The sequence below is a fragment of the Mus musculus genome, chromosome 4 (assembly GCF_000001635.26).
Source record: "Mus musculus strain C57BL/6J chromosome 4, GRCm38.p6 C57BL/6J".
In the NCBI taxonomy this organism is placed as follows: domain Eukaryota; kingdom Metazoa; phylum Chordata; class Mammalia; order Rodentia; family Muridae; genus Mus; species Mus musculus.
Genome location: NC_000070.6, coordinates 44,148,649 through 44,175,614, shown reverse-complemented (window position 1 = coordinate 44,175,614; position 26,966 = coordinate 44,148,649). Strand labels below are relative to the sequence as shown.

At 40.8% G+C, this 26,966-nt stretch overlaps 1 protein-coding gene across 18 annotated transcripts in view; it reads left to right on the top strand.

Annotated features, from left to right (window-relative positions):
• Rnf38 (ring finger protein 38) overlaps nucleotides 1-26,966 on the top strand; it is a 107,696-nt gene that overhangs the window by 58,291 nt on the left and 22,439 nt on the right. For 2 of the 18 annotated variants that reach the window (NM_001379574.1, NM_001379580.1), the window contains 2 exons: nucleotides 23,062-23,255; nucleotides 26,377-26,590. In NM_001379574.1, coding sequence (NP_001366503.1) covers nucleotides 23,149-23,255; nucleotides 26,377-26,590 — 321 coding nt within the window. In that variant the 5' untranslated portion in view covers nucleotides 23,062-23,148. Of the gene's footprint in view, nucleotides 1-7,337; nucleotides 7,373-7,598; nucleotides 8,298-16,562; nucleotides 16,713-23,061; nucleotides 23,256-26,376; nucleotides 26,591-26,966 lie in introns of those variants that run through there. The other 16 variants (NM_001038993.5, XM_030253834.1, XM_006538300.4 and 13 more) reach the window with 16 other exon arrangements.

The following is a 26,966-nucleotide window of genomic DNA, read 5'->3' as shown; positions in this document are numbered from 1 at the left end:
CTTTTTATTATTTTGAAGCATATTTGTAAGTAAATTCATTTCACTCCCTATTTTACTGACTTCGATTACATTTTTCCTTAATGTCTTGCTGCTTCTGGCTAGTTTTATCAATCTCTCCTCCTCAGGTATATCTGGAACTCTGCCCTGAGGATTGTCTTTCCAGCAGGTCCTGTAACTGGGCTCTTTTGCTCACTAGCTTTTACAGCAAGTTGCTATTCACATTGGCCCCCCTGAGTCCTTTTCGCTTAAGCATGGACCCAGCTCCTAGGTTACTACAGTTCATATAAACCATAGTAAAGCCACTGGGCTTTAACAGACGGGCATTGTGACAGAGAGAACTTATCATTTGTGTATGAAGTGTGGCTGTTGGAAAAGTAAGCCGGGCTGAGCTCAGCTTCGAGGCTCTTCTTTCCTTGCTGTCCGGCTTGGCTTGCTGTGGTCCCTGGCATTATCATGTCTTTCCATGAGAGGACCCTTGAATGAACACTGCCCTTTTCTACTACACGCCAAATGCTATGCATTTACTCATGGTCCCAGGGAAAAAATTGGCACAGTCTTTTAGGAGGCAATATAGATTATATCTAGGAAAAAAAAAACCGTGAAGACACATTCTTTGAACATGCAACTCCACTGCTACAAATTTGCTTTTACAGATATATTTTCTTTCTTCTTTTTTAAAAAATTTATCATTAGATATATCACACTCAAAGGGACACCCACTTACCCACCACTGTTGTGTGTTTTAAAAAATATTTATTTTATGTATATGAGTACACTGTAACTGTACAGTTGGATGTGAGCCATCATGTGGTTGCTGGGAATTGAATTTAAGACCTCTGCTCGCTCCAGTCAACTCCACTCACCCCTGTCAGCCCCGCTCGCTCTGGCCCAAAGATTTTATTTATTATTATAAATAAGTACACTGTAGCTGTCTTCAGACACACCAGAAGAGGCAGTCAGATCTCATTAAGGATGGCTGTGAGCCACCATGTGGTTGCTGGGAATTGAACTCAGGACCTTCGGAAGAGCAGTCAGTGCTCTTAACCGCTGAGCCATCCCTCTAGCACCAGTGGATATATTTTCAAATGAATGCCAAACTAAACACTTTACAAAACTTTTCATGTTATCTTTCTGTTGATGTACTTTTTTGGTGCTACTTCATTGGGTTCATATCTATCTATCTATCTATCTATCTATCTATCCCTTCCAACCCTTACTTCACCCTAATCCCCTCCAACACCACAACATTGGGTAGGAGAGAAAGAAGGTTAGAAGGGATGGGGGTGTAGACCTCTTTAGACTACTTCCTGATGATGAGGGGTATCCCAAGTTCCTTGGAGAAACCCAAAGTCTCTTTGCTCACAACCACGTGCAGGAGCCAGCAGCAGCTTCCTCAGAGTGTGCCAGGACCCTCTCAGCATTTATACCCTCTGAAAGTTCCCAGAATTCCAAGCGTAAACTGTCTGCAGCTGGGCAAAAGTCACACCCCTCCTAGTACAGGAGACAAATCATAGACACTGGGATTAAAGCAAAAACATACAGTGAGTTTTTAGAGAAATTGGACTTCTTACTGCATGCATAGTGGGACACTAAAATGAAAATGAGTACTTTTAGTGTTCTGCTATCATAAACATTAGAAAAGTTAAACAGAATAACAATCTGTCGTTAGTTTCTTCCTATGTATACATTGCATATCTGTAACCTCTATGCTCTAGTGGGGAAAATGGAAGGAGACAGGAGAGCCCCTAGAAGCTTTTGGACCAATCCTCCCCAGTCAGTACTCAACATGTGTGCTGTGCTCACATACAGTTGAATGCACACAGATATACATACACAGAAAGGTATTTTTAAAAGTACAGGCAACTCGTGCAGGGTCTGCTTCGGGGTCAGTTACTGCCTGCACATCCTGCCCTAGGAAAGAATGTGCTTCCCCATGCATGCACATGTCTCTCTGCTCTTCCATCTCAGATGCTGTCAGTCTTAATTTTCTGTCCTGTTGGTCCTGGGCATGCAGATTGAGTCTTTTTGGGGGTGGGGAGGGGGCTAATAGCTTTTCAGCCTGAGTTTTCTTTCACACACACACACACACACACACACACACACACACACACACACACCATCTTCACTGGCATAAATTTTTTCTTCATTATGCCAGTGTCTGGGGTCCTACTTCTGCAGTCTCTCACTTGCACAGTTGCAACAGCCACAGCCTGATAGGTCACTGGTTGCTAAGACTTTGAGTGGGTTTGGATTTGGATGGGCCTTTGCTGCCCCCTTCTGGTTTTTTTTAAGAAGCTCGAATGGAAAGTTGCTGCTTATTAGGTTTTCCTGTGGACAGGTGTTAACATTTCTGGGTCAAACTGTACATGTGAATTGTTTTGCAGTAGATCCAGTCTTGGCCTGCTTGTAGATCCTCTAGGCTGTTCTGTTCAGCCATTACAAGCTTTTATCTTACCAGTTTCTTTCATTTGATTTTAGTGGAAAAATACTTAAAGAAAGGAGAATGAGCAAAACAAGCTTTATTAAAAGTTTTGAAGTATTTTGTTGGTGTGTGTGTGTGGTGGGGGGTCTTGTTTTCCCCTTAGTTTTTTAGGAGCTTGCCTGTTGAGAAAATGGAATCACCTCTTCAGTGAGATATTTACTTATCAATTAGAATATTGACTACATGTGGCATGTAGTTCTTGTGATCTCTTGCCAGATTCCATTAAGACTGAGTTGGCTTTAGGAAGTTTACTGTGTGGGCGGATCCATGACTGCAAGGCAGAATGGTTAATTCATTAGAACACAGTGGGAAGGCCACCAGCTCAGGACCAGAGGCCGGGCCGGTTGGATAGGGCTTGCTATCAGGGCATCTGCCGCAGTGGGTGTGAAGATGACAGCTTAATTCCTGACAGTGTGACCATCAGAATTCAGAGGCTTCCAGTAACGATGCCTGATCTTGCATATCTACTTGGGTAGTTTTCTCCATATGAATTTCTTCAGTATTAGGACAAATGATTTTCTTGTTTTAAATTTTTGAGACAGGCTCTCAATATGCAACCCTGACTGGCCTGGAACTCACTGTGACTGTGTAATCAGACTCACCTTGATTTCGTGGAGCTTCCTAAGTGCTGGTATTAAAGATGTGTGGCATTGTGCCTGTTTAGACAAGTGGTCCTTCAAGGGCATTTTAAAATCGTGTTTTTAATGTCTTAAAATAGGAAGTGACCTTTTCCAGCTTTGAATTTTTTTTTTTTTGCCATCCAGCATACCTCCAACATGGGTACCTGTGACAACAAGTAGAAATAAGAATGTCCTTCAAGGGGCTTCCAGTTCAATGAAGGAAATGAGATGTTTAATAAAGTTGCATTATTTTTGTTATAGAAGTATTTAAACAGATAAGTACTATAGCCACAGTCTGCTTTTTTTAAAGAACAATTTTTCAGATAACCATTATTGTGATAACCTTTAGTATAAAGTAAAGCAAATTGATCTGAAAAACAAATTTTACATTTGCCATTTGATAGCACTAAGTAGCACTTCTACAAGCTTGTAATTATTGTTTATATACTGTGCTTAAAGATATATTTATAATGTTTTCCAAATTCACATAGTTGGAATGTAGTTTTTCCAAAAGCAAATTGTGAGATCTTCATGTCTTTGTGTCTGTGTGTCTATCTATCCTAATATTACAGTTGTTTTCTTCTTCATTAAAAATAAAGGCTAAGAGCCGGGCGTTGGTAGTGCACTCCTTTAATCCCAGCACTCAGGAGGCAGAGGCAGGTGATTTCTGAGTTCGAGGCCAGCCTGGTCTACAGAGTGAGTTCCAGGACAGCCAGGGCTACACAGAGAAACCCTGTTTCAAAAAACCTAAATAAATAAATAAAGGCTAAGAATCTAAAAAATTTTAATTCCATGAATAGGTTGCTAGTCAATGAATTTTTTCAAATGTTTGAAGAAAGTGTAACAGCGGTCCTACAGTCCTTCATTTGTTTCTAGAGCACAGGAGAGTGTGGGAGAGATTGATATTTTCTAAGACTAACAGAAATATTTGTAATAAAACCTGATGTAGGCATTAAATGGGAAATTATACAAGGACAAAAAATAAATGTACTAAAGAATATAAGTAGACCAAACCCATCAGTATTTAAAAAGAACAATCATAAGACCTGAATGGACTTAATGGTTCAATAGCCAAAATCTAACTAATACAGTTTATATGTTAACTAAAAAATATGATAGGAAAAGAAAATTTTGGTACAATTAAACCACCAAGTTATTTCTAACTTTCAGCAAGTTAGAAATAGAAGACTCTCCTTAAATTATTTCACTCCCTGGAAATACCCGAAAAATGCCCTGAACACTCCATACTCAAATGACCACAGTTGTCTAGTGGAGATTTGATAGGAAAAACAAGGTTGTCCCGTGGCTGTCTCCCTCTGACTGGGATGTACTTACCAGGTGGTGCAGAAGGACAGTTAAGTGGCAAGAATATGTTGGCAAGAAAAAAAAATAGTTTTGTTATTTTCAGCTGAATATAAAGAATTTAAACAGGACTTTTTATTTTTAAAAGCCTGAAGGGTTGAGATTAACTATTACAACTGAGTTAGAAAAGTCAATTGGAACAAACTTAAGAACTGAGATGTAAGATAATTACAGAACATTGTGAAGCATGATTTAAAAAAAAAAAAATTAGAGCAAATCAAAGGCTTTACCCTGCTCGGGTGCTGGAGGACTTGGCATTATCCGACTAACACTGCCTTCTCATCTCCAGGTTCAGCGAAGTCCCAATTTAAATCCCAGTTGTTCTTCTTTACAGTTACTAAAACTTTTTTATTGAAATTCAAAAGACAAGAGTGGACAAGATTTCTGAACCCAAAAATAAAATCTGTGAAGGTGATAAAGAGCGTTTTTCTTTTTGAAACTGTCTTGTACACAACCCAGGCTTGACCAGAATCCTTAATCTGCCTGCCCTTAGCATCTCAAATGCTGGGATCAGAGACGTGCTACTACACAGCTGCCAAGAAAGCCAGTTTGATGACTACCTCACCAAATCATATTCTAGCACAAGTGCTAGAAATATCTCTTAGACAAATTCCTTAATGATCTCTGTAAAGAAGTAGATAGGCAGGTATTGGAGATCCAGCTCAAGGCCTTAACATGTTAGACGTGTGTTCCAGCGCTGAGTTTCACGTAACTTAGATAACAACAGATGAACACCAAACCTGTAGCTATACTTAAAAACTTCAAGGTGGAGAAAATTAACGGTGTGTTTGTAATGTCCCAATAAAGATAGAAAAACTTGATGGCATAAGGAGGAGAATAGTTAGAGCCAAATCCTTGAGAAAATGAAACCGGATACAGAATTGGAGTGCTGTGAATTTTCATTGCGGTCAGATCTGAGCTTCTTTATGGTTCCTGTGAGGTGCTGGGTGTCTACTTTAGTGGAGGTTTGTGATGACTGCTCTTCCTCCTTTGTATTAGAAGGGTAGGGCCCCTGGGCTGAGCTCAGTTACAACTACCAGATACATTTGAAGTCCACTTCCACACGTCCCCATTTCATAGGCAGTGATCTGATAAAGGACTTCAAGAAGACAGTCACAGTTTTCACCTGACAAGAAAACCACTTCTAAAGGACAGCCTTGAAGTCCTCAAAAAGCTCTTGCCACAGCAACTTTTCTTTCAGGTGCTGGATATGCAGCTTTAAAAATGTTAGTTCACTAGTATGTACTAATTACATACATTTCCAGTGCTATACCACATGGATACTTTCTGGTATCCATGGTATAGCTCTGATACCTTCTGGGCTGTGCAGATGTAGAAAATTCTCATTACAGAAAGTGTGTGTGTGTGTGTGTGTGTGTGTGTGTGTGTGTGCGCGCGCGTGTGTGTGTGCGCGCGCTTAAAACTCTTCAACAGGGCTTTCTGCCATTGTGGAAAAAGACAGCAAGCAAAGCTTTAGCTGAAACTACTGTTGAACAACTAAGACATAATTTCTGCCCCACCACATTAGATTGTCAGTTGTCTTATGAAAAGCATGCCCCGTCACTGTGTTTTTATCTGTATCAGACTTGTGGGCTAAGAAAGCATTTAGAAGTTGGGTGTAATGGTACATGCCTTTAATCCCAGCACACTAGAGAAAGGGGCAAATGGATCTCTGTGAGTTCAAGGCCAGCCTGGTCTAAGAGTGAGTTGGGGTGGGGAGGCAAAGAAAAGAGAAGGAAACATAATGGGGGTGAAGAACTGGGGTGAGGGAATACTTCTCTTTCCAGCTTCCCTTTGTATTAGAATTATGCAAGAATTGCTAGAACTTTGCTTCAACAGTTGCTAAGCACCTGAAATAGTGAGCCTTGGAGTTAGTCACAATAGAGCAGTGGTGCTCTGGTACTGGTTGACAGATGTACATAATTATCATATGGTGTTGTTCCTAAACAATGTATATGATCCAAGAAGATCCTGAAACATTTTAGTGTTGATTTTCTTACCCGAGGCCACTGAGACTCAGAGAAGGAAGAAGGGAAGGGTTAAGCCCTCTAGAGGTTTGATTGCTTTCCCTTTTCTGCCCTTTTACCCCACCCCCTCCTGTTTATTCTTAGCCTCCTCCTACACCCACCTTCTTTCTTCGACTCTAGGTTTTAGACCGGATTTTGATACAGTAGACCAGGCGGACCTAAAGCTCCTATTCGTCCTCTTTCTCAGCTTTCCCAGGGTTTGAGCCCGCCATGCCCAGCTCAGTCTGAGTTTTCTGTTCACCGATCCTTTAACTTTTAATAAACTTTTAAAGAAACTTCTAATTTCTACTTAAAAAGCCTACTTTTCCATAATTTCCAATGGTATTGAACAATTCTTTTCCTTGTATTTACTGAGCCAATATAGGGTTTATGTTCTCTATTGGATCTTCACCCCAATAGTGAGCTGAGGCTTCATTTAGTATTCGAACTTAACTTCCTATCTCAGCAAAGTCACAGAATCTGTCACCGTCGTCCTGAGGGTTGGACAAGTTAGATACAAGCCTGCTTGTTTTGTTTTGAAACCACGTGTCTACATCAGTAAAAGTTCCTGCATCTTAGGTCATGTAAATACATACTATATTGTGAGGTTTACTGCTCTACTGCTGACTTTTAGAGTTGCTGGCGGGAGCGAGAGCTGCCGCCGGGCTAGGCACTCCCTGCGTTGGGAGACGCTGCCCCACCTCCCCACCTTCGCCGCCCGAGCAAGCCGAGCGAGTGAGCTTGGGCGGGGCTGCGCAGGGGCGCTGCGCACCGGCTCTGTTGCCGGAACTGGCCCGAGCGGCCTGGACGTGCGCGGCCCCGCCCCCGCGGGTGGAAACAAAGGGGGCTCGGCGCGGGGGAAGAGGCGGAGCTACCCGGCGATCCTGCGCTTGGCTGGCTAGGTTTGTGCGGGCAAGGGGAGGGGAGGGGAGGGGAGGGGAGGGGAGGGGAGGGGAGGGGAGGGGAGGGGAGGGGAGGGGAGGGGAGGGGAGGGGAGGGGAGGGGAGGGGAGGGGAGGGGAGGGGAGGGGCGGGCGTCCGGAACTCCGAGGTGGGAGGCTGTCGAGTTCTGCGGTTCGAAGCGTAGCGCTTGGGGTATCGCCTGCGCGCGCAGCGCAATTCACTGCGCCGGCGCGGCCCGCGCGGGTCCGCGAGCGCTGACAAGGGGTGCAGTGGGGTGGGCTGGGGCGGGGCCCCTCGTGCGGCTGGCGGGCGTGCCTCCGGAGGCCGGGGCGGTTGGGACGGCGGGCAGAAAAGATGGGGCTTCCCAGGCGCTAGTCGGCTCCTTCGGCGCAGGGCGTGGAGCCGTGGGTTTCTGGAGAGGCGCGTGTGATGGTGCCAAGAGGAAGGAAGCGCCGTGACAGCGCCTCAGTCGGAACCCGGGTTCCGAGGGCAAGGACGATCGGGGACGGCGGCCCTGGCGAGCTGGCCGCCGGCGGGGCGAGCAGTCACAATAGGAGGCGGCGGCCCGGCCGGGAGCGGTGGGAGCAGCCCCGCAGGGCGGAGCCTCCCCTCGCAGGTACTGGCGGCGACGGCCGTTGGCTCCCGCGCGAGGGCGGTACTGGCCGCGGGAGGTTGGGAGCCGGCGGGCCGCGCTCGGCGGACGTTTCCCGGCAGCCTGGCGCTCTTTGTTCCCGCGGCGGCGGGGAGCCGGCCCGCCCCTGCCTGGACGAGACGCAGGTGAAGTGATGATGTCACTTGGGAGAACTCAGAACCCGGTTGGAGGGGTCCTCTCTCGCGGCCTTCTACCTCCGCGGGTTTCTGGACGGGCTCCGTTTTGTTCTCAGTGGATGGAAGTTCTTCCTTTCAGGGCTGAAGAATGAGAGAGGTTGGTTTTTGAAACAGGAGTTTTTCGGGTTACCGAAAGCCAACGAGAACTAAGTTGTTGGTTTTTTTTCCCCTATATATGATCCAACGAGGACAACGCTTTTGTGTTAGAGGCCATTCAGTAAAAGTTGAACGTGCTAATTCTTTTACCATAGAGTTGAATACTTAAATATAATCGTTGGATAGCGATTTCTTTCCTTATACGAGGTGGATATTGAAATGTATTCAGCGCTCATACATGACTCTTGGAATTCTTAAGTCTGCCGAATACTGCCTGTTTTGCAGATACTATTGTAGTAACATTTACTTAACGAAGTTTCTTTAACTAGCATGCAACTTTGTAACCAGGATTTAAGGAATTCCAATTACATTTGAATCATAGTCGAAAAATAAACTTGTGGTTCATTTTGGGGAACACACTGTCTAATGGCGAAATCCAACTTACTTGAAAAATGACAAGATCAAACGTGTTGGGTTTCTTGCGGAAATAAGTAACACTCAAAGATGACAATTTTGAGTGGGAATTGTCCTCTTGAGATAGTTCCTTTTACTTTAGAAACATACTAGTATATATGTATTTTGCCTTTAGAAAACCTGCTTATCCTAAGCCTGTTGATTATAAGGTTCTACTTTAAAGTCAATTCTTTAGTTTTATGTAGGAGTAAGTACTACTTTTTCTACAAGCTCTGGAGGACTCAAAGGATAGTATTAGGTTCTGCTCTAAGAGATCTTGGCCTCACATTCTCTGTAAGTTAAGAAAGAATTGTATTTAAACCCTCTGATCCTTCCACCAGTGGTGTATTACATTCCAAAAGGTAGTTGGCTGTGTTTCTACGCTTGTTAAAGTTTATGCCCATCTTGATTCTTTTAAAAATGTTTTTAACAATAAATATGTTTGGACAACTTGCCCTATTTGGTTGGGTGCCTCTGCCTCATGTGTTCTGGAGGTTGATAAGTCTCCAGCTTTGCTGCAAGCACCTTCACCTGCTGAGCCATTTCATCGGGCCTTATCCTTAACTAAGTTGGTAAATATTAATCTACGTATGTATAAATTCTTTTCTTTACTAGAGCAGTCTGATTTTTGACAAAGATTGGAACAAATCTACTAAGGGAGTCTGTAAGCATTAGATAGATCTATTGTCTCTCTTTGCCCCAGCATTGGATAAGTCTTAGTTAACACTGCCAGGCACTGTGATTATATTTTTATTTAGCTTAATGTGGGTGAGAAGCCTTTAAAATAAAAATCTCCAAAATGGTTAGATCCTTGAGCAGTGTAGAAAGACTGTTAGTCAAGATGTTTATCTTTAGTTCTATCTGTTTTGTATTTTGTGCTGCCATTAGTTTGGAGCACTGTTTTGTAATCTCTCTTACTGGAAAGGTAGGTAGTTCTTGATTAGTCTTGATTGTTGCATGGTGTCTCTGGTGCTGTTTACAAATTTTCTGCTTGTTTTTCAGTTAGGTGCATATATGAATATAACTGCTTCATTTCATAGATTGCTTTCAGTTTTCTCTGCAGGGAACATAAGCATTGCAGTATTAATTTGTACATACAGTTCTGGTTCTATCCCATCTATCAGAAGATATTAAATACCTATTATGACATTGGCTAAAGGAACAAAATGATTGAATTCTTTGTAGTAAATGAAAGAGAAATTTAAACAAATGAAGTACAGGGGTGATGTACACATTCTCATTTCCTCCCAGTTTGTCTGTCTATACTATACTACTTAGTTGTGTCTTAGTTGTGTCTTACCATTGTGCTATGGAACTCTGGACTGGGAAAAGGAGAGGGAGCAAGTAGTCTTTAGTTGTTTTTTACCAACCTTGGTTTTGAGTGATTCCCAAAAGACATAGATCTACTTAGTTTGTCTTAAATCAAGAATGGGAATAAGTTTTACTTAGCACCCCCATGTTTACCCCAATTAGTGTCTAGTGGCTTCTCAAAAATGGCACACACAGATAGTGCTGAGAGGTCAGAGGACAGCCTTAGGTATTCATTCATACCTACTGTCTTGAGACAGGCGCTCTTGCCCACTGCTGTATACACCAGGCTAACTGGCTGGTGAATTTCATGGAGTCTCCTGTCTGTTGCTCAGTTTACCACAGGAGCACTGGGATGCATTACTATTCTTCCTGACTTTATATGGATTCTGGGGATTGGACCTCAAGTCCTCATGCTTGTGAGCCAAGCAAATTATCCTGAGCCATCTCTCCAGCACTCCAAGTTTTATTAGCCTGTTTAATTGTGAGCAGATTTATAATAAACTTGTGACATAATCCAGCAAAGCTGACTGTTGTATCATTCGATTAGTTTGGGAGATTTATTCTCTCAATGAGTAGAGTATATTACACTTCTAGGTAATCGCAACAGCACTAAACACAGATTATGGTTTTTGAACTAAAATTTATCTCAGCTTTATGGCACATGTTTAGTCATACTTTTGTTCTAAACTTGTTTATTGAGACAAGATCTCTTACAGACCAGATTGGCCTCATTTCCGGTGTAGCTGAGGTTGACTTTGAATTTCTGGCTCTCCAGAGTTCTAGAATTACAGTTTTGTGCTGCCATACTACAACTGTGTTGGAACATTTACGGGTTTACAGGATTTTGACCTCTTTTGCTGCAGAGCACATATTTTAGATTCAATGGCTTTGTGATTTTGCTTTTTATCGACCAATTTATTACATTTATTTCCAATTTGGTGGGACTGGGGAACCACTGTGTTAAATTAAGTCAGACAAATATCACATGCTTTCTCTGATGAGAGACAAGGAACAAAGAGTGGGGGACATGTAAGACAGGAAGGCGGGCATAAAGGATAACATACATGTATAGAAGAAATGTCACAATTGATTATATCAATTTATAATAAAGAAATTTGTTGACAGGATTTCAGAAAAATCCACCAAGGAATAAAAAGTGATTAAGCAAAGAAATTACTGATAAAAATTGTAAATTTAAACATTTACATTTATCTTATGTGTTTGCCTCACCTGTGCCAGGGGTACATGTGGATCCTAGGGATTGAAGTCAGGTTTCAGGCAACATAATTTGTAAAAAGTACATTATTGAGTACTATCCTGGAAGTTGTGGTGTACATCCTTAATACCTAGGAGTCTGAGGCAGGATGCTTGGGAGTTTAAGGTCATCCTCTGTCTTAAAAACAGACAAAAAAGCTGGCACAGAAGACTGTTAAATCTCTCCATTTTTATGAAAAAAAAAAAAACAAAAACTGAATATAGTAGAAAGCTGCCATTAGAAACCATTTTAGAAGGAACAGTGTTTCCTTAAATCCTATTAGCACAATAGTGCAACTGTGCTAATCTCTAAGACAAGGATTAAATTGTTATTGATGTTATTAGCTGCCCAAAGTATCATAAACTACTAATGCCCTGATGCTTGAAAGGCATATGTAAACGTTAGTCTTACTTTCCAGCTACACCGGGTGAGTTTGCCATCTAGTTACCTGTAAACAAACACTAAAAAAGAAGTTAAGAGGTTGCAGATTTCCTCTCGGCTGTGCTGCTGTGGCAGTTAGAAGCTGCATCCTGAGCTAGGCTGCAGTTACCAAGTATCCCTAGTGCTCAACATTTGCAGGCTAGAGACTCACACAGTGTATCAGCTTAGGAGTGTGGTAAAACCTTAGCCTAATCAAGGAAGAATCAGTGAAATTATGCCTAACAGTTTTTTACAAGGTAACAAGTTTATTTTTAATTAACTGGAAGCATGCTTACATTTTGAATTACAGACTAATGGTGGTCAAACTAAGTGGTAAAGAACAGTGTTACTTTTAAAACTGTTTAAACTCCAAGGTGAACTAAGATTTAAGGTCCTCCTTGGTCTTTCTGAAGTGCATGCCTTTTTAATCAGTTCAATTAAACCTGTACAGTGTGTGCAGATCAGAGAGACTGTCCTGGTTTGCTTCCTGTTGGTGTGACAAACAGTTACCAAAAGCAACCTCGGGAAAAAGAGTTTATGTCACTTATATATAGCTCAGAATCCATCCTAAAGGGAAGTTAGGCCAGGAGCAGAAGTAGAGACTGTGGTACTTACACTGCTTAGACTGTCTTGCCCAACCTGCTTTCTAATGCAGTCCAGGACCACTTGCCCAGGGATGGCCTGCTTGCTCCATGGGCCTGGCCCTTCCACATCAGTCATTAATCAAGAAAATGCCTTATAGGTAGGTGTAGGTGTAGGTGTGTGTGCATGTGTGTGTTTATATAATTTGTTTTATTTATTTGAAATGGGGTCTCGCTGTGTAGCTCTGACTAGGCCTGGAACTCACTATGTAGATGGAGCATGCTAGTCTTGAACACTAAGAGATCTTCCTACTGGGAATAAAAGTGTGTGCCACCATGCCCTGCCTATATGCCAGTTTGAGGGTACATTTTAAATTTTCTCTACTGAGATTCCCTCCCTAGATGAGACCAGGAGCTTGTATCAGGTTGACAGAACTAATCAACACAGGGTTCAGTTCATCTCCTGACATGAAATTAGCCATTATCAGTTGAGATTTTGTTTCAATTTTTAAAAAAATTGTGGGGAGGGGGTTCTGAGAATTCAAATGCAAGGGCTTGTGCATGCTAGATAAGTGCCCTACCATTGAGTGATATCCAAGCCCTATAAAAATATCTTAGTTTATGCTTCCGTAAGGAAAGTTTGAGTCCCGAACATTTCATTTTAGTTGTGTAAATTTAGATGTAGTATGTTACATTAGCTTTCTGTTGTATTTATCTGATTACCTGGAATTTAAACAACCACCTATTATCTTAAAATTTATGTGTGGTGCAGGACTTAAATCCCAGCTTCTGCGAGGCAGAGACAAACAGATCTCTTGAGTTCCAAGGCCAGCCTAAGTTATATATATAGTAAGACCCTCGTCAAGAAAACCAACCAGCCAAAAACCTTGTATGAGAAGCTCTGGTATAAGCTATTGGGTCTTCTGCTCATATCTTTCTTACCTGGCCGGAGTTCACACTCTTTCCTTGGTTGTTTTCTTTTAAAATCATTGGTTGACAGATTATGGTAACTGCTCTGGCCTGGTGCCTAGGGCCGCTGTCCCCAGTTCCCTGCTCTGTGGCTCCCTTTTCTCACCTGACAGCGCTGTACCTTAGTTTGGAAGGCTGATAGCTTCTCAAGAAAGGCTCAGTTGTGTTTTTTAGGACTGCCTCTGATTAAGTCAGGTTCTCCTAGGGTGCTCTCTCCTGATTAACTTAGATCAGCTGTTGGAATCTTGATCCCCCTGAGATGCATTCCTACTTTGCTCCCCCTCCCCCACATCAGTGGGATCTGCTCCAAGTATAATAAGGGAGGATTATACACAAATGATGAGAGTTTATGGTGACATGTTATATAGGAAGTCAGCTTATCATATATTCCACACAAATAAATCTATGAACTTACCGTGAGGGTCAGTGCTAGCTTCAGTCAAGCCCAGTGGTGATGCATTATAGATACGGTAGGACTTGAATATAATTTCTTCCACCATATTATTTGTCTTTAGAGATAAATGGAGTTTCTGACAGAAGAAAACTATTGTGGATAGAAAAGATATACTTAAAAGCTCCTAGTGTGACAAGAGCCAAGGGTGCCAGGGGTTTGTTGTTTGTTTTTACTTGTGATGATGGAACATTTTCCAAAGGATCAAAGAGTGAAGAATAAAGCGGACTCTGATTTCTGTTCTGCTAGCCAGGTGCTTGTACTTGAGATTTGTAAAACCGACCACGATTGTTGATGGTAAATGACTTGCTTAAAACACAGACGGGGCCAGAGAGAGCGCTCAGCAGTTAAGAACACTGGCTGCATCTAATCAGTTCAGGGTAGACCACGCCCTCTCTGGCCTCCAGGGGCACCTGGCGCACATGTGGTGCACGATACAAAGAATCCATTTACTTTAAAAAGTGAAAATCACTACAGGTTTCACTTATGTGAACATAAAAAACCGCCCAAGAGAATTGCAGGTAGAGTACTAATTAGAAGAAGGAACAGCTCATTTGGAGAGAGGTTTTTGTGACATTCCTTGCTGAATGAAGATCAAGAATGGCAAATATACGTCTTATCTCTTTTGGGTTGGTTTTATTGTTTTGAGAAAGGACTTACTATGTGAGGCTGGCCTAGAGTTCTTAGCAGTCCTCTGCTTAGGAGGGCTCTGGTCAGAGGCACAAGCCACTTGCACGGCTGTGCTGTGCTGGGAATCAAATCTACCTTTTATTTTCTTATTAATTCAGTTATGTTCCAGTATTTCCTGCTTTATAGTGCGTGAATATCATACTGTTGGTTGCTTGCATCCATTCTGTCCTCCCCTTTTCACGCTTATTTAATAGGGTGGCACACATTTAAACCATGACATGTGGAGGTCATAAGACAAACTTTGGGGAGTAAATTCTCTTTCTCTACCCACTATGTGGGTTTCAGGAATCTAATCCAGGCCATCAGAGTTGGTGGCAAGCCCTTTTACCTACTGAGCCATCTTGTTGACCGTCGCTTTTTAATTAAAATAAGGTCTTTGGGATTTTTATTTTTTAATCCTTATAGCTTAGTTCCTTAACATGTATATATCTCTTAGCTTTTAGAAAACAGTAAATATTCTTCACTGTTCTTCACATACTCATAAGTGTAAAGAGTGCACATTATGTTTGCAATACAGAGATAAACTATAGTTTATATCCAAAATATACTGTGTAGTAAACTAACAAATATTCCTCTTTATTAACCTCTGAGGGGTGGTAGTAGGTCTTTGGCAGTATTTTTGTTCTTACCATGTTTATGAGGTTTATGCCACATTGACAACAAAGTTACAGATGGGTCAGAGATGATCAAAGCATGGCAGTACTACAGCATTCACTTTATGATGTCCTTAAATTCCTCTCTAGCATCTCTTTTACTATCTGCCATTCTGAGAGCTGTGTTTTCTTTTTTTTTTTTTAAGATTTATTTATTATTATATGTAAGTACACCGTAGCTGTCTTCAGACACACCAGAAGAGGGAGTCAGATCTTGTTATGGATGGTTGTGAGCCACCACGTGGTTGCTGAGATTTGAACTCTGGACCTTCGGAAGAGCAGTCGGGTGCTCTTACCCACTGAGCCATCTCACCAGCCCCGAGCTGTGTTTTCTTACTCTCCTGCTCCCGTCCGGCTCTCAGAGCAGAGCACTCCGTGTCAGTGTCATCAGAAACTTACTTAACAGCGATTGATTTGGTTCTTTTTCTTTCCTTTCCACCTTCCCCTCCTTTTTTTGCTAGCATATGCCTGTTAGAAGGTAGGAAACCACGCCCTTTTTTTGTTTAGTGCCTGTTACCAAGGAGACCCTTAGATCTAAGACTGAGGGAAAAAACTGTAAAAGCACACGGTGTTAAGCACGTTTTATTTTATCTTATTTTTTTTGTATGTGTGAGCATAAACAAGTCTTTAAACTTGGAGTCCCCAAGGAAAATTTCACTGTCACAACATAGTGAAGAGTGTTGTTCATGGTTTTAAATTGCTACAGACTTACACAAATGTAAGGAGATTTAAACTACAGTCCAGATTTTTACGTTACAGTTGTTTACTTTCAGACTTAGGAGTTTGTCTTCATTTCCTTAGCAGAGCCTTTAGTTTTGTGTTGTTTCCTTTATTTGGCCTTTTGTTACTGTTTGAGGATTTTCATTTGCTTTTCTTTTTTTTTTTTTTTTTTTTAAATCTTGAGACAAGATCATGATTTCTAGCCCAGGTTAGCTTAGAACTTGGGATGTTCTTGCCTCAGCCTCCCTAGTACTGAATAGATGTAGCTAAAGTTTATTGGATAGACTGGACAGGCCATCCTCAGTTAAACGTAACATTTGTACATGAAGTACACACAGTCTTTCAGCTGATAGTATAGAACTTTTACCATAAGTATTGTCAAGTCTTTTTTCACCAAGGTCACTAAAAGTACATTGAGAAAAAAATACAGTGTAGGTAAACATTCATCACTCCACTTAAGTGTTTTACCTCAGGTCTTAGCCTGAAGTCTGGTCTTTAGAGGTTACTATTCCTAGGTATTTGGGGAACAGGGACTTGAGCTCCCCAAGCTGTGATATTTTTTATCTCAAACCTTTTTGTATGAGAAGCTCCATTGCTAGAGACCGTTCGTGCAGCCTGTATTTTGTGTTTAAAGTTCCTCTTGCCCTGCCCCGTCTGCTGACAGAACTATCACACTCGAAACCTCAGCTCTCCTTCATAGGCTTGTTCTCCATGTCAGTATGGCCAGCATGAACTATCCTTTTCTTCTCCCTCTTTTTCCCAGATATCTCCCGGGGCCAATTCAGCACCTCTACCTGGCCATCCTAACAAGGTGATTTGTGAAAGGGTGAGACTTCAGAGCCTGTTCCCTCTTCTCCCAAGTGATCAGAACACTACCATTCAAGAGGATGCTCACTTCAAAGCTTTCTTCCAGGTTCTTATATGTTTACCCTTTCCCTACACAGGGCTGAAAGTCACAGATACATTCTAGCTTGTTTCTAGGAAGGCTTAAACAAGCTTGTGAGTATCCTCTTACTTTCTGTTGTATGTGGAAATTAGTACTCTTCTCAGAGACTTCTTGAAGGTAACTCTGAGCTTTTCTGAAGAATCTTCTCTTGAGCTACTGTTCATTATTTTGCCACTTAATACTCTGTTTTTTAAAAAAAAAAATCTTTTATGTCTTAATCATTTGTTCTAACCATTCAGTTTCTGTAGGAAGATAAAAGTAAAATATGTAGGGTGTAGGAAAGGATAAATGAAAGCGTCTGTTTTAAGCCATCACTGCTTGCGTAGTGCCCAGAACATATGGTGTTTCCTTTCTGTACCTCCTAGCACCTATACATAAAAACTTGATTTAAAGAAATTATATATAAGATGAAAATGAGTACTGATACACTAAAACCATCTTTGGGTTATTAAAAGATTGCTCAGATTTGCTCATACAAATCGCTGGCTGTTGAACTTTGACTATTTAAAGAGAAATGCTTAAGGTTGGCATGTGCTGTGCATACCTGCAGGTGATCCAGGACTCTTTAGTCTGGTATTCCTTTTAGAATTTGCGCTGGATTCTCTGTTATGTGTGTATTGTGTTACTGTTTTTAAATCTCAGAGTAAGCTAGGCATCTTGTTTTAAGTAAGGAAATAGGCTTTAAAAAGTTCAAAGTACACACATCCATCCAATTATTTGTAGAGCAAGGGCCTCATCTGATTTTAGCTGTGTTGTGTTTACTATATCACACTACCTTTAGATATTCATATTTCTGTAAATATATTTGTAAGTATTTAGCACAACATAACTTTTAGGAGGCATAGTTGTTTGTAAATTGTGTGGCACATTGACTACTGGATTGTTGTTTGTTTGTTTGTTTTTTGTTTTTTTGTTTTTTGTTTTTTTTTTTCCTGAGACAGGGTTTCTCTGTGTAGCCCTGGCTGTCCTGGAACTCACTCTGTAGACCAGGCTGGCCACAAACTCAGAAATCCACCTGCCTCTGCCTCCCGAATGCTGGGATAAAAGGCTTGCGCCACCACTGTCCAGCTGACTACTGGTTTTGATTACAGCATTGAGTGCACATAGAAGCTCAATATAGTTAGGTGACTGATGCTTAAGAAATTTAAAGCCAGGGTTAGCAAGTGCCTCTAATTCCAGCACTCCTGCGCCTGAAGGAGGCAGATCTCTGCAAGTTCAAGATCAACCTGTTCTACATATTGTTCTGGAACTGCCAAGGCTGTGTGTGTGTGTGTGTGTGTGTGTGTGTGTGTGTATGTGTATATGTGTATATATATATATATGTATATATATATATACACGTATGTATGTATGTATGTATGTATGTATGTATATAGCTTTATCCCAAAAACAAAACAAAACAAAACAAAGAAACAAAACTGGAAGGAAAGAAAGGAAGGACAAGAAAGAAACTTTAAGGCTGGATATGATGTCATGCACCTTTAACCCCAGTTTGGGAGGCAGAGACAGGCAGATCTATTGAGTTTAAGGCCAGCCTGGTCTACATAGTGAGTTTCAGGCCAGCCAGAGCTATCCTGTATCTAAAAAATAAATAAAATAATTTTTTAAATTGCTAAACAATACATTTAACGACAGACACTAATAAATACTTCTCATTTTCCGTGTTCTCCATATTCTTTTGAAGGTTTCAGGAATGAATATTAACTTTTAACTTAGTAATTACAAGTGCAATAGATTGAAACCCTTGTTTTAAAAATAAAGTTAAAAGTTAGATCTAACTGTACTTGGCGTTTTCCTATTTTGCTTTTTTTTTTTCCAAAGCTGTTGGCAGTTGAATTGAGATTTTTGCCCATGTTAGTCATGTGCTACACCCTCTAACTAGTCATGTTATACCCTCTAACTAGTCATATCGTATACTCTAATCCCTGGGGTTTATTGAAAAGTAAGAAGTATTTTAATTTTGTTTATAGTGTTAGTCTTACTCTACTTTAGAACAAGGCGTTCTACTGTATTCTTTAGGGGAGAACCAGAGAGTTTTCTCTACTCATTTACTGCCCGGGATAAGAAGCAGGTGGATCTTAAGAAGTCCTGAGAAATACTGATACACCGGCTCATTCTCTGTCAGAAAGAGCATCATTTGTTAGCTTCAGCTGTGCCTCTCCTCTTAGAAACCCTGCTGTGATGTAGACATTACTCAGCATCGCTCAGTGGTAAACAGCACTTCCTGTTCTTACCACGAAGAGTGGAGTTTGCATCCCAGTTCCCACTAAGACAGCTCACAAATGTTTGTAATTCCAGCTGTAAGGAATCTGAAATCCACAGACACATGTAATGAATAAAAATAAAACCTTATTACTACACGAGAAGGAGATTTCCAGAAAGCCATCCCCTTAGTCTAGTCTCCTGACTGGCTTTCCATAGATACCTTTTACTTTGCCTTCTTTCTAAATATTTTTAAATGATTGTGTGCATGTGTGTGGGCATGTATATGTGTGTGGGCATGTATATGTGTGTGCCCACCCCTGGAGCTAGAACATGGGCAATAGACCCTGAGAGCCACCTATATGAATAATGGGCTCCAAGAGCAGTATGTGCTCTTAAATGCCAAGCCATCTCTCCAGCCATTTATTCATTTAATTTGCTTACAAATTAACTTACTGATTTGTTGGGTTTTTTTTTTTAATAATAATTTGTTAAAATTTTGAGCCAAGGACTTGCTATGTTCAGCTGGTATAACAGGTCTCTGCTGCCAGGCTCAACCTTTTTGTTTTTTTCTCCTTTCTCAAAACACCCTCTGTTTCCTAGGTGAGGTTTCCATTTTCCAAGAACTCCGCTCCCCGTAGCTTTCCTTTAGGCATAAAGTAACTATTTATATTGTTAACGTTTACATATGGAGTTTGACATATGGCTCATTGTTAGGACAGTCGTAGCAGAGAAAGTATTGTTCTTTATCCTTACTCTTGTTTCTGATAGTTTTCACTAGCGTGGAGACAAGGCAGCTAGGTTGGCAGGGCCCCCCAAAGATCCACCTGCCTTTGCCCTCCTAACACAACCATACCTCCCTGCCTAAAGTGATTCTGGGGCTCAGACCCAGCTCCTAAGCTTGTAAGGCAAACACTTTACTATATATATTGGGCTATATCTAATTAGTAAATAGATTCTTCCCAATGTTGTGACCCTTAATTTCACTGCTACTTCTTAACTGTAATTTTGCTATTGTTAGGAATCATAATGTAAATATCTGGTAGCCAACCCTGTGAATGGTTGATAGACCCCCACAGGTTGAGAACCTCTGCCCTAGCCTATCACCAGTGTTAGTGAACAAAAGCTTTTGTCATTTATGAACTTTGGTGACCAGTTGTGTCACTCTGTTAAGTATCTGTGCTTTGTTCTTGTTTTCCTTGTGTTGGTGCAGAGGTCAACCTTCTTGTACCTTGTCTTTTGAGATAGGGTCTTACTGGCCTAGATCTTCTCATAGTAGATTACACTGGCTGGCCAGACACCCTGCTGTCTGTCTGTCCCCCAATGCTGGGATTAGCTTTGCTTTTTTTATGTGCTTTTTGTGGAGAGAGCTCTGTAGACTCCCATTTTGAGTTATGGTTCATCATGGCAGTGGGGATGGGAGGCAATGGGGTCTCACCATGCCATCTCCTCCCTACCCCTCCCATTTAAAAAAGCAGAGTTGCTCAGCTTCTTTCTTTGGTTCAGTCCAAAACCCCAGGCATTGTATTAAGACTTGATCTTCTTGCCTCAGTTAACCTTATCTAGAAACTTCTCAGACATGCTCATGGGCGTGGCTCTATCCCATCGTGTTAGTTTAGATGAACCTTTACACCTCTCAACATAAGCCAGTTCCTTCCTTCTTTGGGAATGTAGTCCTCAAAACGTTCAGTGGTTTCTAAAGCCAGGCACGTTTTAGTCATCAGATAGAAGCTGGAACCTGCTACACACCTTCCTGCCTCCTTTCCACCCTTGATTCCCAGGCTGCACCACTCTGGATAGTAGAGGTAGTAGCTGTAGGTTTTAACATTTTACACACTTAAATTGTCAACATCTGGTAGGTTGAAAACTTAGCCCAACGTTATAGAAAAGAATTACCCCCTGAGAATTCAAAACAAATTTTTTCGAAAAGACAGGCCCATCTAATAATTCAGTCGTTTTCTGAGTTTGGTTCTAGTAGCACCAAGTGTCACTGGGAATCTTACATCAGAAGTAGCAATTCATATTAGGTAGGTGGGGCACACCTTTTTAATTCCAGTGTTTAGAAGGTAGAAGTGGGTAGATCTCTGAATTCAAGGCCGGCCTGGGCTACTGTCTTCAAAAACAAAAAAGTATGTAATAGAATACAACATAAACATGCCTGTAATCCCACACTCAGAACAAGGAAGGAGGAGGATTAGAAGTTCAAAGTTATTCTTCCCTATAGAACAAGTTGAAGGCTTGTCTGGGCTACTTGGAAGTAATTTTCTTGCTTTTCTGCATGTACATGATATATGTACATACGTGTGCATGCGTGCATGTGTGCTGGTGCTCTTAAAGTTTGGGGAATCTCATTATAAAGCCGGGCTTTCTTATTAAAGGAGTTAAAAACAAGTATATTTAAATAATACCATTAAGAGAATATAGGTTAGGTCATATTTTGCTAAATCATTTTGAAATATCAAATGTAACCATTTAGGTTTTTGTTTTTTTGTTTTTTGTTTGTTTGTTGGTTTGGTTTGGTTTGGTTTGGTTTGTTTTCTCTGTATAGCCCTGGCTGTCCTGGAACTCACTCTGTAGACCAGGCTGGCCTCTGAACTCAGAAATCCGCCTGCCTCTGCCTCCCGAGTGCTGGGATTAAGCCACTGCCCGGCTTTTTTTTTTTTTTTTTTTTTTTTTTAAATTTAAGAGACCGGGTCTCATGTAGCATAAGCTGGCCTTGAACTCACTATGTTAACCAAGGATGACCTCAGATTACCAATCTTCTGGCCTTTCTCTCCCAAGTTCTGGAATTACACTCTAGGTTCAGCTCCATTTATCGGTTTGCTTTGTTCCTAAAATCAGTTGTTTTCTGTGCTTGTCTTCTTAAAAATAGGACATTGTTGGTGCTAGTACGGCGGCTTACCTGGTCAAAGTACTTGGTGGGTTTGCATTGGACTGAGGTTCGGGTTCTAGCCCGCTGTATGGCTGATAACCATTTGTAACTCTAGTTCCAGAGGATCTGATATCCTCCTAGTCTTCAGAGGCGTTGGAGACACATGGTGCACAGACATGCAAGCATAACACCAAGCATAAAATAAAAATAAATGTAAACTTATTGTGTGTGTTCACAACAAATATCAATTATTTTGTAAATCAATTAAAAGTATTCTAATGACTAATAATTAAAACTTGGGGGTGTAGATTAGATAGTGTAGAAATAGGAACAGTCTTTCCAACAAAGTGTAACCTGTCAGATTTTCAGTTAATTTGGGATTTTTGCAGTTTTGATGAGATTTAATTGGAAATGAAATTGGTTGGGGAAATCCTGGAGTTAATAGCAGTTACATGGTTGCATAAATTTTCTAGCTATGAAGCTTATGTCGTGACCTTTGGAGATTGGGTGATACTCCCGAAGTGCTGTGACACTCAGAAAAGAATTGTCGGCTTCACTTTATATAAGATTTATTCTGTCAGTGTAACCATCACTGAAGAAATAACTGCCCAGACGACAAGAATGGTAGAGTTGTGTGGTTAGCATCCAAGGTCAGGGCCTACTCAGGAAAAGGAGGGCCTCTTCCTAACCAAACTATCTAAAGGATGAGCGGATAGCTTATAGCATAGTGGCAGTTGTCAGGTGGGTTAGGATTTCTAGAAGGTCAGGTACTATATATGAGTTAGCTGTTTGGTGGTTTTTTTTTTTTTTTAAAGATAAATTTTATGTATATGAGTACACTGTAGCTGTCTTCAGACAGACCAGAAGAGGGCCTCAGGTCCCTTTACAGATGGTTGTGAGTCACCATGTGGTTGCTGGGAATTGAACTCAGGACCTCTGGAAGAACAGTCAGTGCTCTTCACCGCTGAGCCATCTCTCCAGCCGCCCCATTTGTTTCTTATATGTTGTCATCTAATGTGGTTTTTCCAAACAGTTCAATTTTAATATATATATTTACTGTCCAACCCCCTTTTCTCTACCCCTGCCCCTACATTTCTCAATTTAGGATTTTAAGTTTGGATTGTTAGTACAATGTATATCCTTTGTTTTTTTAATGAGAAATGCATTTTTTACCTATTGCATATGAAGTAATGTAAAATCCTTACGGGTTTATTCAGTTGATCCTTTTTGTTGCATTGGCAGAGTGAAGATAGTCCAAGTCCTAAGAGACAGCGCCTCTCTCATTCAGTCTTTGATTATACATCAGCATCACCAGCTCCCTCACCACCAATGCGACCATGGGAGATGACATCAAATAGGCAGCCCCCTTCAGTTCGACCAAATCAACATCACTTCTCAGGGGAACGCTGTAACACACCTGCACGCAACAGAAGAAGGTTAGTTGGTCACTGTTTATTTCTTTTCTTCCACTGGTGGGTTTGTGAATAGTTTTTAGTGTCAGAAAGCATATTTCTGTGGATATTTGATAAATATGTCAGTACCTGCACATTATGTATATTCATGCATAAAAATTACAAGTTATTTAGGTTTCTATCTTAGGTTATAAGGAATTGATTAAGCTCCTTATTAATAAGTGAAGAAACTGAAAGAGACTAAGTGAATCTTGGCCATTATATATAAATTCAGCTGCCTTATGATTTAGAATGGATTATGAAGCTGGGATATATCTTAAAGGTAGATTATTTGCCTCATATCCATAAAGTCCTGTGTGGGCATAATGTTACTGTACACTGTTGTAATTATCCTTGCATTATTAAGTGCTGACTTTTCTGCCCCCAACTTTGGTTGCAGTCAGGACGAGTCATCGAAATGCTTATTCTAAGACTCCCTGGCTCACTGTTGTGTGAACACTGCTCCCTACTTAGTCTCTGATTTGTCAATAAAAGCTGATCAACCAGTGTCTGAGCAGGGGAGAGAACAGAGCTGGACTTCTGATGGGGGGGGGGGGGGGCATTTCATGTCAAGGAAGGTTGGGGAGACACATCTGAGGCAGTACTAAAATGCAAGGATCGTGGAGGTTTTGGCTGGGAGGTAGCAAGGTTGGCTAGAGCATTAGAATAGATTAATAACTGCTCAGATATTATGCTGTAAAGCTTGGTTAAATAGATCTTACAGTCTCTGTCTCATTTATTTGGGAGCTAGCTGAGATAAAGAAAAATAGTTCAGTTTTCAAATTTTTATAACAGTCCTGTGTTCAGTATCCCCAACATGCCCCTCTTCTTATGGGCTAGTCTACAGTCCTGACAATTGAAAAATGTGTTCTATACCTTATAACTATCAGAACGTATTAAAGCTTAGAGATGACCTCCATCTGCCCTTCCAGCCTTTTCATCCGTTAAGAGCTGCATTTCTGACAAAGCTGGTGTAAAGTTCATCTTGTGGAAGGAGTGTGGTACTTGCCTTTCCTTCCTAGAGTTCATCTCTTCCTCCGTTCATTGTCCAGAGATCACTTTATTTCAAGAAAATCAGTATGAGTTGAGGTACCTATTTCCATGTACACAATAATAGTAATCAGAAGAAAGAATAAATAAGTTAGGGAATTTTTGGACTAAATGGTTTTGCGCCTCTACACAAAGAACTCATGTAGTGAAGCTTTAACTTCCATCATGATTATCATTGGAGGTGGGACTTCTAAGGAAGTTGTTGAGTTTGAGTAAGGGTGTAAGGACGGGGCCCTTGTCTAATAGAATTTGTGTTTCTGTAAGTAGGGACATCAGAGAGCCCACTCTGCCATATACAGATGTGATGGTAATGCAGAGTATCTGCAAACCAGGAACAGAGCTCTCATCAGAACTCTTAGGTCAGTTACACCTTGATCAGAGACTGGTAGCCCTAGACCTTGGAGAGAATAAGGTCCTATTTAAGACATTCCGGCTATAATGTTTTGTTACAGCATTCTGAGAAGATTGGATATGGTCTTAAAAACCACCATTGATATCCCAAGTTAGCCAAAAAAAATCTCTTTAGACACTTAATGCCTAGTACTATATATAAATATATTAGGCAACTATATGGAAATGTTTGAGTAATTTGTGACTGCTAGTATGTGGACATAGGATTTTTAAAATAAAAGTTGTATCTTAAATATCTGGTTGTTAATAGTCTTTTCCTGTTGTATGGTGAACTGGTGTGCATTCAGAACATGTGAGACAAATGGATAATCAGAAGGATAACATGGTACCACCTCCTAGGTTAAATCTGGCCTCATACAACAAAGATGAGCGCGCATGCACCAGCCCATCCCTTCTTCCTTCCAAGGGAGCAGACTTGGGGTTTATGGATCCCCTGTTCATTGTGGTTTTGAATGCCTATATATATATTCGTAAACAGAACAGTTTGGGATTTTGTTTTCATTTAAATGTTTTCTTTGTTTTTTAAGCAGTCTGTTTACTGTTGATGGAAATAGATCATTTATTTATTTTTGAAATTTATTTACTTTTCTTTTATGTGCATTGGTGTTTTGCCTCCATGTATGTTGGTATGAAGTGTCAGGTCCCATGGAACTGGAGTTACAGACAGTTGTGAGTCCCCATGTGGGTGCTGGGAATTGAACCCTGGTCTTCTAGAAGAATAGTGTTCTTAATCACTGTGCCATCTATCCAGCCCAGCAATTATTTTTACTGTGATCTTACATTAAAGTATGACAATTTATTCACCTGCTTTTGGTTAATAGTCATGTCCAGGTTGTTAGTACTACTAGGAACCTTTGCACACACACCTTATTTAAATGTACAGAAGTTGCACTAGGTATAAGCCTAAAATAGGAAATGGATGGCAGGTTGTGTTTACAGATGAGATAGAAACTAACTTTTGTTTCTAAATCTGCAAAAAGAATCATACTCTTCACTCATGGCAGAACAAAGAAGGAGCAGGGGATACTTAGCACTCACAAAACAGTAGTGGGAATCACAAAGCAACAGATATCTACCCATGATTCCATACAAGTGGTCAACAACTAAGTGACTAGAGGAGAAGAAAGCGCTCACTTGGGCTGGCGAGGTAGCTCAACGTGTAAGAGTGTTTGGATCCCCAGGACTCACGCAGTAAAAGGAAAGAGGGAACTCTGCACGTTGGCCTCGGATCTGCACAGATACACGCATGTTGTGCATCGCACACACACACACACCTCTTCCCCCCACCCCCAGTTTTTTTTTATAAAAGGAGTGGTAAATTTTCCTTATGAAACAATTCTATTAATTAGTGTAGAAATGAGGATAGTAGAAAATCCCTATCAGAGTAACATAGTATCCTTGCAAATCCAAGCTTGTTAAAACTTACTGGTAAGTCACATATTTAAATGAGTTGCTTTTTTTTTTTTTACAGTTAATTTGGAACCATAGCAATTATTTATTATTTGTACTTACCTTAGCATGTGTGCGTGTGCTTGCATGTGTGCTCTTTCATACACACACAATAGATAATAAGAATCCTGATGAATCATACTAGTTAGTAAGCATTATAGTAATGACCTTCTTTTTGGCATTTACCCTATTATAGTCCTCCTGTTAGGCGTCAGCGAGGAAGAAGGGAACGTCTGTCTCGACATAATTCCATTAGTCAAGATGAAAACTATCACCATCTCCCTTATGCACAGCAGCAAGCAATAGAGGAACCTCGAGCCTTCCACCCTCCGAATGTATCTCCCCGTCTGTTACATCCAGCTGCCCATCCCCCCCAGCAGAATGCAGTCATGGTTGACATACATGATCAGGTACAGTAGCAGAGTGTCCTGGAAATACAAGTGGTAAAAGTTAACGGTGGCTTATTAGGATCTATTGATTTGTTGTTCTTGTTGCAGGTTTCTCTAATTCCTGAAATGTAACTTGCTTGAGTTCTCCATTCCTTTTAGTAATGGAAATTTAGCCAGGTCTGTGGCACATAACTTGGACATTGTCTCAATGAATGAATGAGAGAAAATAAAGGAACATGAAACGAGTTAGTGTTATTTTGAAGAGTACTTCAAAGAATTGTATAAGGAAAATTATAAAGTATTGTTGAGGAAATTTAAGAAAACCTGTGTAAAAGATGAGCAGTTGGCTTGAAAGATCCAGTTTTGTAAAACCTGACAGTTCTTAAGTAAATAACTA